This window comes from Eretmochelys imbricata, chromosome 7 (assembly GCF_965152235.1).
Source record: "Eretmochelys imbricata isolate rEreImb1 chromosome 7, rEreImb1.hap1, whole genome shotgun sequence".
Lineage (NCBI taxonomy): Eukaryota > Metazoa > Chordata > Testudines > Cheloniidae > Eretmochelys > Eretmochelys imbricata.
Genome location: NC_135578.1, coordinates 25,659,332 through 25,677,474, shown reverse-complemented (window position 1 = coordinate 25,677,474; position 18,143 = coordinate 25,659,332). Strand labels below are relative to the sequence as shown.

Sequence of the window (18,143 nt, the reverse complement as noted above, 5' to 3'; positions counted from 1 at the left end):
ATCACTACCCTTTGAGCCTGACAATCTAGCCAGCTTTCTATCCACCTGTCCAGACTGATCCATAGTGAACTTCAAGACAGCGTAAATTTTGTAAATGGTAGAAATGTAGAACTTAAAGGGGGAGATGTAATGGAATGCTAAACTGTCTTATACTGTTCAGCCACTAGGTATAGCTGTGCATAACAAACCTTATTTAAGCTAACCTCAGTCATACCTGGAAGAACATTAAAGGATCTTATGGAAGACATTTCTGGTGTATCTCTCTGAGAAAAAAGCTCTTTAGTCAGCCTGACTTTCTAGTAGCAGCCTTGCAACTTACCACCTACAAGGTGTATGTGATAGAGAAAGATATCTAGAACAGAATGGGATGTTTGAAAAAGGCTTCCATTCCCAAGTCTATGAGGTGCATTCTGAATTAAATTCACTTCACCTGCATAAAGTCAGGTGAGGGTGAAACCCTGTGCATCTGTACTCCACGTATAGAGGGTCAAATAGCAGTTGAAGCTCCTCCATGCCAGTTGTGCTGGTCACGGTGCTGAATCCATCTGTATAAACTTGCATCCATGGCCCACCCCCAGCCCTCCAGTAATATGGATTTCCACACCAAACTGACATAAATTAACATGAAAACTAGTTATTTGCCCTTCTCCTTTACAGGCTGCCAGTAGCTGCTCGACCAGCTGATCACCAGAACAGCCCCTAAGCACCGCTAAAGTCATGAGAAAGGCTGACCCTCTGCACCAGAAATTAATTTCACCCTCTAAGGAGTGAGAGGTGGGGTAGAACTGCTGAAACATATTGCTACAATACTTTGCTTCTGCAGGAGGCAACAGAGCAGAGCAAGAATCCAGGTTTTCATTTGACATTTCAAATAAACGGATATGCTCTTTTCCAGACTTTTCAAAACAGCCTAACACTCCTTCAAAAAAATCCAGTGTGGCCTAAAAATTATTTTGACACATAAAACACTTCATTAGCAAGACACAGGTACATACACACTGGAATATACTAAAGATATAAGCAACAGAACTTGCTCATTCTTAAATGTTTCCCTGAAATGTACATAAAGGTATGTACTTCAAGAAACTATTGAAATGTGTTCAGTACCATTCTGGCTCTAGAGGGATTATAAATACATTAATTTCAGATAGTCATTAGAAGTTTCATGGATGATATAGCTCCAAAATAAAGTAAAATCATCATCAAGTTAGAAACCTGTAAGTTTATATTTTGGGTAGGTTGGTCTCCTCAGTATAACAATGAGCTATAGTGACCCAAACTACCAAGGTGTTTTATACATGTGGTTCTCAATTAACCAAAAAAAAAATGTTTTGGATCAGATTTAAACTGGGTATAAAATTACCTGACCAAAAGATTAATCTTCTTCTATGATAAGGTTAGCTGAATAATTACTAATTTAACATTTCCTGCCACAGATGGTAGGATATAACATCACAAAGCAGACTTTAGAAATTAACCACAACATGCAGCAGTGGTGTCTTATTACTCAGCTTAATGCCAGCTTGCTTTGTGGTACTAGAACAAGACTAAGGGGTCGTGTAAGAATAGCAGTTTTCCATCTTATCATATTACTTCTGTACTGGTATTCAAGTTTCTACGATGAAATCAAAGTTACAGATGCCAAAAGAAATTTTGTATTAGCTGATACAATATAAAGCTCTTAATAGCAGCTCTTTATTTGTGTGAGGGGCGGAGGGGGATGAACAGACCATGTCACGCTAATCCTATGAGCCTACCTTCCTACATTGGCTAACAAAAAGCCTAATGATTTTCCCTTTGGATGACCACCTCCCTCCATTCCAAGGTTTCTCATTGATAACTGAATAAAATCTAACAAATAGGGTTCTTTTAAAAAGAGAAAAAATAACATGTTTCCCGCTTCAAGTGAATCCAAATACAAGTGAGTCCCAGAACAGACTTCTTTGAAGCCTGCATGGACAGGACCCATCTCTTTATTCCTCCTCTTTTGTATTTTAGCAGTACTTTCATGGTTATACCAGTGAAAGTCCTGAGATTTTGAAGGCAGTCCTGAGGGCACGGGAAACCCCACAGGATCCTGAAGTAGATTTGCTCACAGCACAATGTCTCTCTGTAGGTTGAATGATGCAAAATACATGCCCACAGGTCCATAATTTTATAGGCTAATACCAGATTCTAATACAGAATGAAGAAGAGCATAAAAACAATTTACCCAATCTTCTAACCTCTAATATATCAGCTGTTTATGTAATATTGGTGCAAATAATTTGCTTAAACTCTAAACAGAGCCAAAAACCTTTACAATTTTGTAATACATTAGCTTCTGTGTATGTTTCTACTGCCCTCTACTGTTTGGAATATGCAAGACCTGATCAAGTCTCTGACACGGCAATTCTGTTCCCTGACGCAGGACCTGAAAATTTAATTTAAGTCCTACTCCTATTGATAACTAATGGAGTCTCCCCCTATGGTCCAGCAATAGATGCCAAGTATTTTTAACAGAGATTTGCAAGTTCTATTACTATCCCATATGCATGCAGTTAGCTGACCACCATGGTGTCCGTATATTGGTATGTACATGGCCAAGAACTGTTAGAGGATTCAGCTAAGAGCTACACAAGTTTTTATATCAACTACTAGAAACATACATTTGTCTGTGTTTTGATTTTACCGAAAATCTAATGGATGCTATTACAGGCCCTTATGAAAACGGGATCCAACTCTCTTAGTAATTCTAAGATGGCTACCTAAAATCACAACCCTGCCAGGAAAATGGCAGCAGCAGAGAGCAGAGAGAGCATCCTGTGCCATCCAACTTTGAACGTGAAAAGTGAGATTTATTCTTTTGTCTTTGTAATGTGAGATGGATTTGAGATTTTGCCATCAAAGTAACAAAGTGAACAATGAAAATCTCATTCGCTGTGTGTAACTAACAGGAAATAGGTGTGCATATATGGGATGCTGGAAGGACAAGAAGCAGCAAAGCTTTGTTGGAGGACTGGTATTAATTCCCTTTTTATTTAGCCTTCTTCCGTCCCTTTCTGGGAAGACAAGGGAGAGTACAAATTATTAGAGTCTAACTGAGAGCTAAATACGTTTAAATCCATTTTATGGTTTGCTAATAGACTCCTCAAGCCAAATTCAGAGGTAATTGGGGACTCTAGACACTTCTGCAACACAAACAATGCTTAAGAGTTAACAACTGAGAATACATACACTCTACTGGTATCTAAGGAATTCTAAATTGGTCTTATACACCAAGGAGAGAGAAAGTGTAAATTAAAGTAGTCCCAAACATACTTAAATTTACATCTTTTGCTACTCTTTTCCCAGATAAGACCTTCTTTTAAAGCACTATGTGGATCAGATCAATTCTTTGGGTGCTGAGCTCCCAAGTAATTCAACCAGTGAATGCGCAAATAGTTGTCCCATAGCTGGATTCCACTGTCTCTGGAAATCTGACCTAGAAGAGGTTGCAGATTCTAGTCCTGTCTATTCAGGGAGAAGGAATTTATTATAGAGCCATGCTAGCGGGGCTCCTGGGGAAGCCAGAGGGCCCTGCACCCCAACTCCGCAGGCAGACATGACTCTCAGCCAGCAAGTAAAACAGAAGGTTTATTAGTCAGTGGGAATGCAGCGTAGAACAGAGCTTGCTATTACAGACATCAGTGACTTTCAGCCAAGTCCATCTTGGGAACCCTGGGCCACATGCCCTGGATTCCCCCTCTTCCAGTCCCCCCATGCAGACTGCCAGCCTCCAGCCACCCGACCTCCGACAACCCTCTTGATGCCCCTCCTCCTTCTCTTTGTCTCGCTTCCCCGACCACAGGTATCACCTGGTTGCACCCCCCTCCTAGGTCTCAGGTTACATAGGTGCAAATAGTAGGACAGCCTCACCTGCCCTGAGGGTCTCAGCAAAAATCACACACCCAATTCCCACCACCAAAGCATTGGTGCAGTACACTGGGAAATTAAGGTATACACAGTATTAGTATAGGGCAGTAAGACTCATATGCAGCATAACAAGCTGAATAAAACCCCACTTTGTCACATCCTAGCTCCATCTCAAACAGGAAAAGTATTCAATAGGCTTGACCAGTGCTCTTCCTGTATCTACAAACTATGTCAAGTTATGTTTGTGCCCTTGATGATACCATAATCATCTTTTGCTCTATCTGGGTATCCATGAACTTTACTGGCTGCTGTTAACCATTTCTTTGAAGTTCAAGCCTGGTTCATTCAGCTAGGTCACATGGAGCAAGTCACACATGGTATTTCACATGTGACCCTTATTGGCCAAGCTTATCCCATCTGATTAAGGGGATCAGCTGAAGCCATTTCTACTTGGTTCCTGAGTAAGGGGGACTGCAGTTTAGCTGTACGCTGGAAAAGTGATGAAACAAAAAAAAATCTCTTAACTAATGAGTATGTGAGTGTGAGTGTGTGAAACTATGCCACTAGCTTTCTCCCAGTAAGAGGGATCTGAGTTATTTCATTATATAACAACTTTTACACATGGGGTTTTTTTTTTGTTTGTTTGTTTTTTTTACTGATTCAAGAGAACCTTTTCAAGCATTGAGAATCCCCTGCAGGATTCTCATCACTAGAGAGATTGCACATGTTGCTGCACTTGCTCATCATACTAGCAGAATTTATATCAGAATTAAATAATTTCTTTAAAACTAGGCATGTATGTGAGATTCAACCAGACTTATATTTTAGGCAGCTGCAGTCATCCATTATTGGTAGAGCCCTACCAGATTCGTGGTCCATTTTGGTCAATTTCATGGTCATAGGATTTAAAAAATCATAAATTTCATGATTTCAGCTATTTAAATCTGAAATTTCACAGCGTTTTAATTGTAGGGGTCCTGACCCAAAAAGGAATGGGGGGGGGAGGGGGACCAGATTTCATGATGCTTCATGGCCATGAATTTGGTAATGCCCTAATTATTGGTCTAGAATTTTGCTTTGTGTCTGCTCTCTTGATATTCTGCATTCAACACGGCTGTGCTGATATATTTAAAACCACAGACAGTTCCTGTAGTTAGTCTTTGATCAAACTACTTCATGTAACTTTTGTCAAAGAGTTATGTGCAAGCTATAACATTGCTACACTGAAGATACTGGTTATAACTTCCAGAAAAACAATTTAGCTTTCTCTGTAGTAACTCACTGCAATGTCTATTCTGAATTAAATTTTCTTTTATTTCCCCCCTTGTTACAGCCAAGTTTTTCAAGGTAGGCACACAAAATTGTTCATGTAACTGCAGATACCCAATGCAATGCACAGACTGAGTAGTTATATGCATAGGGTGACCAGATAGCAACTGTGAAAAAACAGGACAAGGGGTAGGGGGGAGGGGGTAATAGGCACCTATATAAGAAAAAGTCCCAAAAAAATAGGACTGTCCCTATAAAAACGGGACATCTGGTCACCCTATTTATGCATCCACATAGGCATGACAGACAACCACAATCATACAACACTGTATACAGCATTATTAAGTGTTATATTTATTTATTTCCACAGAACTCCTAGCAATTTAATAAAATATGAAGGTTTTTACACCTGCATGTGTATTTTGTTAAATCAGCAACCATGAATGCACATAGGAGACATGATGAATGATTTTACAAGACTCTGGCAATGTGTAATCACGTAAGTGAAAGAACCCCAGCTCTTGTCTCCTACTAATAAATTTAAGGCAGGTCCTGAAAAATAGTATATTCAGTCAAAAAAACCCATATAATACTTCCAAAAGCTCAACTGTGGATTTATTCCTATGAGTTAAAGTTTCAGAAAAACATAATAACATTTACTGCTAACAAAACATAGGATCCTAACTGAATAGGCATCACTTCAATATTGTTAATATTTGTATGAGAAGCCCAATCCAAACATTTCATTATCACGTAGTGTAGTTGCTTAATTATTTCTATGTTGGACCTGAAAGAGCCTTCTGAATGATTGTGTAGGGTAACTGATTCATCCTGCTTCATACTATGGACCTGATTCTGCCACCAATATACATGGATTAGTACTGTGGCTACTTCACAGAGTTCAGTGCTTGGCAACATGAGTAAGGTTGGCAGAAACAAGCCCTAAACTTCCACTACCTTCCTTGAATGTGATAGATTTTAGCATTTTTTGTTGCTGTACATTTATAATAAACAAAGAACATGTTCCCATCTAATATAATAGCCACATTGTAAAATACTAGCTGCAGTATTGCAGTTCTGCCAGCACAAATACAGACAGTGAACCCAACAGAAGGTAATTCATGTGTTCTCTATACTGCATATATATGGTAAAACACAGAGGATAAATTAAACCCATGAAGGATACATTGACAAGACCTGACGAATGATAAAGAATACCACATGCTTCAACTTTTATATAAATATTTAATGTGCAAATATCCTAGCAGGAATTAAATCAGCTTTAATAAAAGCAAGACGTAAGTAATTTGAAGATAGCCTCATTTAATAAAAAGTTCTCTAGTCGTCCAAATGGAGAGATCATATTAGAGGTTCTGGAATTAGACCAATAAATTAAAGTTCGACTTTGCCCACTTCAGACTTGATCAGGCAACCCTTACTCATAAGTAGCATATAACGAAGTAGTCATATTGAAATCAATGGAAATAGTCACATGGTTAAAAGCTACCTAATGCAAGTAAGTGTAACCACTGCTCAATATGTATTATGTACCTTCCTCTGTGCTCAAATCTGGAAAGTATGAATCAGTAACAACTCTCCGCTTCAGAATCTAACTCTTTACTCACTTCAGTCCCCATTACTTGACAAAATGGTGGTCCTCACATAAGGGTTGCAGAAGCAGGCCCTTCAGTATTTTTTTTAATCACATCTTCTCTCATTTTACAGCAGAACTACAAAAAATAAATACAATAAAAAAAATCCTCTTTCTATAGGCAGTATTATAGCATGTTACATATTTATGTTTTTAAGTACATCCTTCCTTTACATAAATAAATACACTCGCTAAACAACCCCTGGGTTGCATGTCTATCTGACTTTAAATCCTGCCATGCATTTAAGTAAACAAAAATCTGTGAAATTTTTGTGCACAAAAGACAGACAGACAGACAGACAGAGTAAAGTAGCATAGCCCCCGACATACCTGATGATGCACAAAAAAGCAACACCACACCATGAGGTACTTTGTAATTGTACTGTACTCAGATTTCAAGAGGTTTCTTAATCCTCAGTATAATAGAGTGGTCCTTTTTTCTCTTCTCCACTTTTCTGCAGGAACTCCTCAACATGCAGCCACAATGCATGACAGGAAGCAACAGCAAGCTATATATTAGAAGTCTCAGAAGTTGAGAGATGCACACCAGCCCAACAACCTATATCTTGCTGGTTTTTTGTTGGTTTGGGGTTTTTTTTTTTTTTTTTTTTGGTAAGTCATTCATCTTTGAATAATACTTTGCAGTTAATATATGTAAACAGGTAGAGCAGCTATTTAAGAAAAAGTGCTACCAAGTGTGAACGACACTGTTTTGTTGCTATAATCAATGTGATTAAGATAATCACTAGTAAGTTTTACTAGAATGGGCAGGACTGTTGTGGCTCTGAGGTTCCCCAGTTATAGGAAAAAAGGCACAGTACATGTGGGAGAGGGATGATTGTAGACTTTTGACAATGATGTTGTGCTTTTTTTTGTCTTCCAAAATGTCTTGATTAGTGCCAAGTATACATGCTTCAGTCAAGAAAACAAAGCAGACTGTAGCTATTTATTGGGGGGCTTTTAAAATATATATATTTCATTGTAAACCTTGATTAACAAAGGTTTTGAAAGGTCCTCATGAAAGAGGCAGGGTAGTTAACTGGGAACTCCTAAGCCAGCAGAAATTGAGCAATAGCAGGCAAAGATCCTGAGAGTATAGAAGCGCTGATGAAGTGAGGCCTCAAAATAAGATTTTGAAAAAGGCCCAAGTTCTGCAGGAAAGAAACTGTGCAGGAACTTCACATGAGCTTACTTTTAGCCATTCTGAGCTCACTAGTTCTACAGAACTGAAGCTAGAAGCTTCATTCCTGCTGATCTTAGTTGACCCACAGGAATGGAACTTTGGTCAGTTCCTTTGGGAACTATACAGCCTCCATTTGACTGGAGTTTGGAAAATAGTGATTGCGCTGTATTAAGAAAACATTGTGTTATGCTATTGCTGCTTTTAATGTATCAGATAATACACCCAGGCTACCTCAGTGACACAGAATTGCAAACTGAATAGAGTCTTGAAATTTCAGACTTGTGACCCTCATCCTGCAAGATCTCCATGTGCACGTTCACCCCTCCCCCGCATTGAGATCAGTAGAAGCTCCGCTTTTGAAGAACTCATGAGATTAGGTCCCAGTCTAAAGATCAGATCAGCGGACTACCTCCTTGAGAGTTTTTCCATCTGCATGCTAACAAATTTCTTCTCAGGTGGGAAGAAAGATTGTTTAAAAAACAATTCTCATCAATACATCTCCAGGCTATCCCAGCTCATGTACTATTATTTTATAAAATATTCCAGTATTTGCATAAAATTAAATGTATTATCCCTCATTAACATTTAGAACATTGTCTCATTGTCTATCATTTAAAATCATATATTCTTTAAGCATACAACAGATAAATCCCCTGAGGACTTTTTTTGCCAAGTTATCAAAACACAGCGCCTAATTTTGCTCAGTATCATTTGTATATGTATTTCTGTGGGTCAAACAACCGATTAAATGCACACATGCAATGGACATCTGCATGTATTTATGTGAACAAATTTGGATCCACAATCCACTGATCCTGATGTTTTAATGCCTCATCAAAAGGGAGGGAAAAGATCATGTCTTCTGGAAAAACACATTTAATGTGAAATATTTTCTTGCTTTATATTCAAAGGCTAACTCAAAATCAAAAACATGAAGCTATCAGAAGTGAGTCAGTGAACCTGTCTATAGCAGCTGAGGATCTGGATCATTATATTCTTAAGATTTTTATATTCTGATGAATATGACTTATGGAATTTGGAGATGTTCTAAAGCATAGTAATGTTAATATCCCAACTCTACAAATGTCTAAAATAAGGATAACAGTGTGAGAACTTGGTTGTGGCTAAACATAATTAAATTTGTAGGAGTCAGATACATTGAACATGGCTGAGCAAAAGTTAAAAAGTGTTTTTAAAAGGTAGGCTCTTTGAACCATACTGTTTCTACTAATCATTTGATGAACAATAGGAAAATCATTTGACGAACAATATTTTGTTATCTCTGACAAACATCTTCTTTTACAATAAATTACTTTTAACAAGTGATATATTGCTTATTTCCCATGGCCCCCCATCTTCACTCCACTTATTTTAATTTCTTCTTATTTGCTCAGAACATCAAATACAGGCTTGTTTTTCAGAGCTTTATATACTTCTAACAGACAGGAATATCAAAAAGAATTTGAGTTGGGCAGAAAGCTCAGGACTATTAAACTTTATTTCACATTTTAAGAAGACAAAAACTGACACATATGGGTAAGAGTGCCTCAGTTAACTGTAAGACCTTGATCTTTTATCAGCTTAAATGATAGGCTTCTGCTGAATGCAGAGGAAGGAGACAGGCTGCAAAACCGCTAAATTGATATCGATCAGCAAAGAAGTCATTTGAAAATGAGAATCACCGCTTCATTTTCCTTTTGACGTATAGACGGATACAAAATTGAAAGGTTAAAAAAATGCCATAGGAAGTTTTCTGACATTTAGGCCAAGACTTTCAAAAATGACTTATGATTTGAGTCACTTCAGTTTTGGAGTATCCAATTTGAAACATCTCAAAGGGGCCTTATTTCCAGGGAGCGATGTTCAGTACTTTATGAAAAATCAGGTCCCCTTGAGGTGTCTCAAGTTGGGCATCTAGAAATTGAGACACCCAAAATCACTGATCACTTTTTGTACAGCCTGACCTTAATTTTAAGAAAAATGTTTTTGAACAGACCTATATATATATATGAAGGCTAAAAGTAAGAAAAGCTTTCCACAACATCATCTGCAAAGTGGATTGTAAAGAATAATTATTTACAAAAGCATGAACTATTGTAGCATTTTGCACACTAAAACGCAAGTTACTAACTGCAAAATTTCTCTCCCCCATTACCTTCTAAAAATCTTTTGACACTGTTAACAAGAGTTCCCTCAACAGAAATCTTTAGGAACATGCAAATATTTCAAAATTTTAAGTAAATCCTCCATGTGAACTTCATCTCAGCATTTTTTTATCTTTGGGGTATAGCTTCATACATTATTGAACCAAAAGAAATACCAGTAGATTAAATTGCTTCTAGCACACAAATGAACTCTTGTGCTTGCTACACATCCCCTCAAGAATGATGCCTGATGTATAGTCTCAGCCAGATCACAGTTACCCTGTTTGTTTCTTGAACCAATGAACTGGTGCGGGAAGAACTCTGTTCTGTGAAGTGAAGTTCTACAGTAGATCAGTGAACTGTAGATTTGCTCCCACTGAATAGTGCTGGCTAAAGATCAAACATCTTAAGGGTCTAGTGTTGCAAAATGAAAGATTATAATAAGAGGTCTAGATGCGTGCACAAATCAGTTTAACGCAGACAAAAGCAACCAAGATAGGCAGACTCCAGAAACAAGACAGAATGAGACTTTCCTGACTGCAGTCGTATGGCAAAGTAACCTTAAAACACAGTTAAATTTAATGTATTCTCCTTGTTATTTTAAATTCTTATAGTCATTACCAGCTTTTCCTTACAACAGATAGGCTGAAGTAACTAAGTAAAATCAACAGAGAAGCTCATTTTAAAATATTTCTGTGATCCTCAAAAGAACAAACCTTTTAAAATTCTTATGAATTTCATAGGAGTTAAATTGCAAGAAAGCTGAAGTAGGCATGCAGGCAGGGACTATAAAATCATTTCCTGGTAACACTCAGATTTCCTTATACCACTTCCTGGCGACCACAACATGTAAACACTTAACCTTGCGATATCTGTGCTCCTTTATGTACTGATATAATACAAAAAAGATGAATATATGTATATTACAAGGCCAAAGAGTAAATCTGAAATTTTGCTGCATATACAGCCAGCAGAAAATTAAAATGAGAATATGTGAGTTAGACAGTTGAATAACCTAGTTATACTATGGATTCTGGTTTTGTAGTATTATTATTATTGTATTATTATCTGAATTATATGCCAGTTCTTAAATATTTCATATGAAGTTCCAATACATGTCTTATGAAATTCAGCGTTACATTTCCAAAAGGTATTGAAAGAGTTATTCTGGATTTTTTAGCAATATAATTTTTTACATTACATGGAGCAAATCCTGCCTGAAAAAAAAACAAACAAAACACATTTATAATTTCCAGTGCAGTTCTGTCACAGACTGATAGTATATGTCCCGGTGTTTGTACACTGAAATTTTGTAGGATAAGCTATTGAAGCCAAAAATGCATTTGTAGAACGTAGTTAAATCTCGATTTTTCTTTAAGACACATGATGCATACTGACGTGTACACTGGCAAATTAGCTGCAGCAGCACATAAGTATATGCACATGCATATCAAAAGTTGCGAGGTCCCAATCCATCAGAAAATAGATTCCAAGACATTTGACTCAGCTCAAGGTAAGGGCACAGCAGTGAAAAATACTCCTAAAAAAGAATGCATGACTTTGTAATTGCAAATAAAGCTTTTCACCGCTACCGCCTTTCAAACAGTGAGGTTGTCCTTGGCCCAACCAATCACTGAACACTGCAGAACAATAAAAGAAAGGAGGTTTCAGAAAGAAATATTAAACTATTATATCTTCAGTGCAAATGAAAAGTGTTGGATTAACAGTGCTGGATACTGTGAGCTCTTCTACACAGTCTCTCAGCCCGACATGGGCCAATCATCTCTAGGGATGAAAGGGTAGTTCAGCCTCCACAGCCATACAATCTTCAGCAACTCTGATTGGCAGATTCAATAAAAAGGCCAATGTGTGTCTCTTCCGATGGTGGTTTTTGTTATACAGACATTTGTCCATTGGGAATTGGATTGAAATGACCAAATTGTTTCACATAGGTACTTTTAAAACAGACTGCCTCCATTCATTAGTTTCTGAATCAATACAGGCTGACAACACAGAACAAACTGCTATTTACCTACTCTACAAAAGTCAATATAAGTCATCGCTCTTGCATGTTTTCTGCAGCGAGTCAGCAAATGGCTTGCTATCTGTCAACCTGAGATCTCTGCATGTCATCAACATCAACGAGCTCCAACAGCATCCACTTGACATTCAAGTTAGTCATTTTCCATGGGGACATCTTCCATATGTATTGCAGCAATGAAGGAAAATATGGCTTGAGTGCCCACATTTATACAAATGTGTACATGTATCAAAGAAGAAGGGAACAAAAGAACAGAATCAAATTTCAAGGGGCTAATACCACAAAAGTTTGAACTCAAGAAATCACAAATAGATAAAATCAAGATACACAAACTTATGAAGATTGCTGTCTCATCACGGTGGAGCTAGAATTGCTGATTAGTGGAATACAACACTAGAACATTAGTTTTCTTTTTATAAAACGAGTTAACACCAGCATTCCACAACAAATCCTCAGAAACATACTGCCCAAATAGCAGGCAAAAGTAGTTAATAGACCACTGTCACGTTTAGTTGTGCGTTAGGGCTTGGCTACACTTGCAAGTTAGAGCACATTACATAAGCCCCAGGTGCCCTAACTCCTGAGGTGTCCACACTGGCAAGGCACTTAGAGCGCCTGAACTCTGCAGCTGGAGCGCTCCTAGTAATCCACCTCCATGAGAAGCATAAAGCTTGCTGTGACCTGGCTGAAACGCCCGGGTGTCAGTGTGGATGACGTGTTGTATTACTGTGCTGTGATTGGCCTCTGGAAATGTCCCAAAATCTCCTGAAGTCAAGTGGCCACTCTGGTCATTGTTTTGAACTTGGGTTCAGGCATGCGGATATCCCCTTTCAAAGCTCCATTTCTGACAATCGGCATGCTTATCTGCTCCGGGACAAAGCAAACCATTACTGTGGAATGCTGCTGCTGCAGGGGGTGTGTGTGTGTGTGTGTGTGTGTGTGTGTGTGTGTGTGTGTGTGTGTGTGTGTGTGTGTGTGTGTGTGTGTGAGAGAGAGAGAGAGAGAGAGAGAGAGATGTGTGTGTGTGTGTGTGTGTGTGTGTGTGTGTGTGTGTGTGTGTGTGTGTGAGAGAGAGAGAGAGAGAGAGAGAGAGAGAGGGAGGGAGGGGCGGAGGGGTTCTGCTGCTGTCTGAACTTACAAGACAGCATGCTGACACACTCTCTGCCCCCCAGAACACACTGTCTCTCCCCTCATATACACACAACACACTCCCTGTCACAGTCCACCACCACCCTCATTTGAAAAGCATGCTGCAGCCACTTGCACACTGGGATAGCTACCACAATGCACTGCTCTCTGTGGCGTTGCAAGAGCTGTTAATGTGGCTACGCCACTGCGCTTGCAGCTGACAGTGTAAACACATGGCAGCACTTTCCCTGCCTTGGTCTCTGAAGGCTGCAAGTGTAGCCAAGCCCTTAGAGAGAGACAGTGATCAAAATCCCTCTGAAGTCTTGGATACTAAACTTCTGTGTCTTAGTTTCCTCACTTGTAAAAAGATAGATACTAAACTAAACTAGAAACTAAAGAAGATACTAAACTTCTGTGTCTTAGTTTCCTCACTTGTAAAAAGAGGATAATACTTCCACAGACATACAGGTATGGTGTTATTAGTCTGTAAAGAGCTTTGATTGCTTGCTATATCTATATTTTAGGCAGTCTACTGTCAGCTTGTGTACATCTGGTGCTACTCAGACTTTCCCAAAGAGCAGAAGAGTGAGAGTAAAGACACTCTAGCCCAATGGTTCTCAAAGCCGGTCCGCCACTTGTTCAGGGAAAGCCCCTGGTGGGCCGGGCCGGTTTGTTTACTTGCCGCGTGCACAGGTTCAGCCAATCGTGGCTCCCACCGGCCACGGTTCACTGTTCCAGGCCAATGGGAGCTGTGGGAAGGGTGGCCAGCACATCCCTCTACCTGCGCCACTTCCCGCAGCCCCCATTGGCCTGGAGCGGCAAACCGCAGCCAGTGGGAGCCACAGTCGGCTGAACCTGTGGATGTGACAGGTAAACAAACTGGCCTGGCCTGCTAGAGGCTTTCCTTGAACAGGAGGCGGACCGGCTTTGAGAACCACTATTCTAGCCTGTTCCACTGGAGCTATTCAGAACCCTGCAGCAAAGTGCAGAAACTGAAAAGAATCATGTCTATTTCAGGTTTCAGAGTAGTAGCTGTGTTAGTCTGTATCTGCAAAAAAAAAAAACAAAAAAAAACAGAAGTACTTGTGGCACTAACAAATTTATTAGAGTGTAAGCTTTCGTGGGCTACAGCCCACTTCATCGGATGCACTGAATGGAACATATAATAAGAAGATATATGTATATATATATACATACAGAGAAGGTGGAATTTGCCATACAAACTGTAAGAGGCTAATTAATTAAGATGAGCTATTATCAGCACGAGAAAAAAAACTTTTGTAGTGTTAATCAAGATGGCCCATTTAGACAGTTGACAAGAAGGTGTGAGGATACTTAACATGTGGAAACAGATTCAATATGTGTAATAACCCAGCCACTCCCAGTCTCTATTCAAACCCAAGTTAATGGTATCTAGTTTGCATATTAATTCAAGCTCAGCAGTTCCTCATTGGATTCGTTTTTGAAGCTTTTTTGTTGCAGAATTGCCACCCTTAAGTCTTTTACTGAGTGGCCAGAGAGGTTGAAGTGTTCTCCTACCGGTTTTTGAATGTTATGATTCCTGATGTCAGATTTGTGTCCATTTATTCTTTTGCGTAGAGACTGTCCTGTTTGGCTAATGTACATGGCAGAGGGGCACTGCTGGCACATGATGGCATATATCAACTGGTAGATGCGCAGGTGAACGAGCCCCTGATGGCATGGCTAATGGGATTAGGTCCTATGATGGTGTCACTTGAATAAATATGTGGACAAAGTTGGCATCGGGTTTTGTTGCAAGGATAGCTTCCTGGGTTAGTGTTTTTGTTGTGTGGTGTGTGGTTGCTGGAGAGTATTTGCTTCAGGTTGGGGGGCTATCTGTAAGAGAGGACTGGTCTGTCTCCCAAGATCTGTGAGAGTGAGGGATCATTTTTTCAGGATAGTCTGATGATGCACTGGAGAGGTTTTAGAAGGGGGCTGAAGGTGACAGCTAGTGGTGTTCTGTTATTTTCTTTGTTGGATCTGTCCTGTAGTTGATGACTTCTGGCTCTGTCAATCAGTTTTTTCACTTCAGCAGGTGGCTATTATAGTTTTAAGAATGCTTGATAGAGATCTTGTAGGTGTTTGTCTCTGTCTGAGGGGTTGGAGCAAATGCGATTGTATCGTAGAGCTTGGCTGTAGACAATGGATCGTATGGTGTGTCCTGGATGGAAGCTGGAGGCACTTAGGTAAGTATAGGTTTCCGGTATAGGGTGGTGTTTATGTGACAATCGCTTATTAGCACAGTAGTGTCCAAGAAATGGACCGCTTGTGTGGATTGGTCTAGGCTGCGGTTGATGGTGGGATGGAAATTGTTGAAATCATGGTGGAATTCCTCAAGAGCTTCTTTTCCATGGGTCCAGATGATGAAGATGTCATCAATGTAGCGCAAGTAGAGTAGGGGCATTAGGGAACGAGAGCTAAGGAAGCGCTGTTCTAAGTCAGCCATAAATATGTTGGCATACTGTGGGGCCATACAGGTACCCATAGCAGTGCCGCTGATTTGAAGGTATACATTGTCCCCAAATGTGAAATAGTTATGGGTGAGGACAAGTCACAAAGTTCAGCCACCAGGTTTGCCGAGACATTCTCGGGGATACTGTTCCTGACGGCTTGTAGTCCATCTTTGTGTGGAATGTTGGTGTAGAGGGCTTCTACATCCATAGTGGCCAGGATGGTGTTTTCTGAAAGATCACCGATGGATTATAGTTTCCTCAGGAAATCAGTGGTGTCTCGAAGATAGCTGGGATTGCTGGTAGCGTAGGGCCTGAGGAGAGAGTCCACATAGCCAGACAATCCTGTTGTCAGGGTGCCAATGCCTGAGATGATGGGGCGTCCAGGATTTCCAGGTTTATGGAACTTGGGTAGCAAATAGAATACCCTTGGTCGGGGTTCTAGGCATGTGTCTGCACAGATCTCTCCTGTGCTTTTCCAGGGAGTTTCTTGAGCAGATGGTGTTGTTTCTTTTGATCATCCTCAATGGGATCAGGGGATAATGGCCTGTAGAATGTGGAGTTAGAGAGCTGCCTAGCAGCCTCTTGTTCATATTCAAACTGATTCATGATGATGACTGCACCTCCTTTGTCAGCCTTTTTGATTATGATGTCAGAGTTGTTCCTGAGGCTGTTGATGGCATTGTGTTCAGCACGGCTGAGGTTATGGGGCAAGTGATGCTGCTTTTCCACAATTTCAGCCAGTGCACGTTGACAGAAGCAATCTATGTAGAAGTCCAATCTGTTATTTCGACCTTCAGGAGGAGTCTATGCAGAATCCTTCTTTTTGTAGTGTTGGTAGGAAGGATTCTGTGGGTTAGTATGTTGTTCAGAGATGTGTTGGAAATATTCTTTCAGTCGGAGATGTCGAAAGTAGGATTCTAGGTCACAACAGAACTGTATTATGTTTGTGGGCCTTGAGGGACAAAAGGAGAGGCCCCGAGACAGGACAGACTCTTCTGCCGAGCTAACAGTATAACTGGAAAGATTAACAATATTGTTGGGTGGGTTAAGGGGGTTATGGGGGGTTATTGTTGTGGCTCCTTGTGACATGTAGCAGTTTAGATAGTTTAGTGTCCTTTTCCTTTGTAGAGAAGCAAAGTTGTGTTGTCAATGGCTTGTCTAGTTTTTGTAAAATCTATCCATGAGGAAGTTTGTGTGGAAGGTTGGTTTTTTATGAGAGTATCCAGTTTTGAGAGCTCATTCTTAATCTTTCCCTGTTTGCTGTACAGGATGTTGATCAGGTGGTTTTGCAGTTTCTTTGAGAGCGTGTGGCACAATCTCTCAGTGATATGTAGATTGCAATGGATTTTTTACCTTTAGTCCTTTTGGTATGATGTCCATCTGTTTGCATTTGGAAAGGAAGATGATGTCTGACTGTATCCATACGAGTCTATTTCACTTTACTACTACGTAGTAAAAGTAGGGGCATTAGCAGAGGCAGGCACTGAAGCTATTAACAAAAGGCTGGAGAACATGAAAATGCTGTGACTCACAGGATTCTCCTTGCAGCAGCCAGGAAGTTGGGAGATATGGGTAAAGTAATAGAGATCCATATCCCCACTCCCGCAGGACACAAGCCTCTGGGATATGATAGCAGAAAAGAGAGAATGCTCCTTCTCAGGTGAGTAGAGGCTTCAGATGGAACCACCAAACCAGGTTCAGGAAAAGCACTCTAATAAGAATCCCAGCTTCTTTCCTTTTCCCAGAATCTGGGGGAACTGACCTTGTTTGGGGGGGGTGGGGGTAGGGTGGCAATCTATCATTTTTCATATTGTCCACTGGCTAGTAGGAGTCTGACACATTATATTAACCCTGGATATTCAATAAAGTCACCTTGAAAGTTTTTGTTCATCATTTCACAAGAAATTGTCATTCAGTTAAATATAAATGAAGTATCTGTCTGTATATGTTATCTTGCTTGCTTTTTTTTAATTTTGAAGTTATAATTCACTTGAAACAGAGTGCAACATATGAAAACTAATAAAATAAGCAGGGCAATTCAGTATAAGAGTCAAGCTGCAAAGCAGTTTAAACTTGAAATAACTTGGCTTTCATGTTAACAACAATGGTTTAGCAACTCTCAATAGCCACAAAATAGTACAGTGAGGTAATAAAAGCATATCAAAAACAAGGGAAATGTAGGAGGACCATAAGTGATGGCACGTTGATTTCTGTTCTGGTTTTGTTAAGCTTTGTAAGTGGATGCTTTCGGTAACACTTCTGAAGAGAATACTGGTTTATGGAATGATAAACCTAATTTTTTCAGTATTAAGTGTTCATTTTGTATCAAATTTACTAGGCTTCTAAGTTTACTTTTAAG

The 18,143-nt window shown here is 39.7% G+C and overlaps 1 protein-coding gene across 1 annotated transcript in view; it reads right to left on the bottom strand.

Annotated features, from left to right (window-relative positions):
* Window positions 1–7,263, bottom strand: part of ARHGEF3 (Rho guanine nucleotide exchange factor 3) — a 192,617-nt gene extending 185,354 nt beyond the window's left edge. Inside the window, exon 1 of the mRNA XM_077821264.1 lies at window positions 7,145–7,263. Coding sequence (XP_077677390.1) covers window positions 7,145–7,177 — 33 coding nt within the window. The 5' untranslated portion in view covers window positions 7,178–7,263. The remainder of the gene's footprint in view (window positions 1–7,144) is intronic.
* Window positions 7,264–18,143: the final 10,880 nt, after the last annotated feature.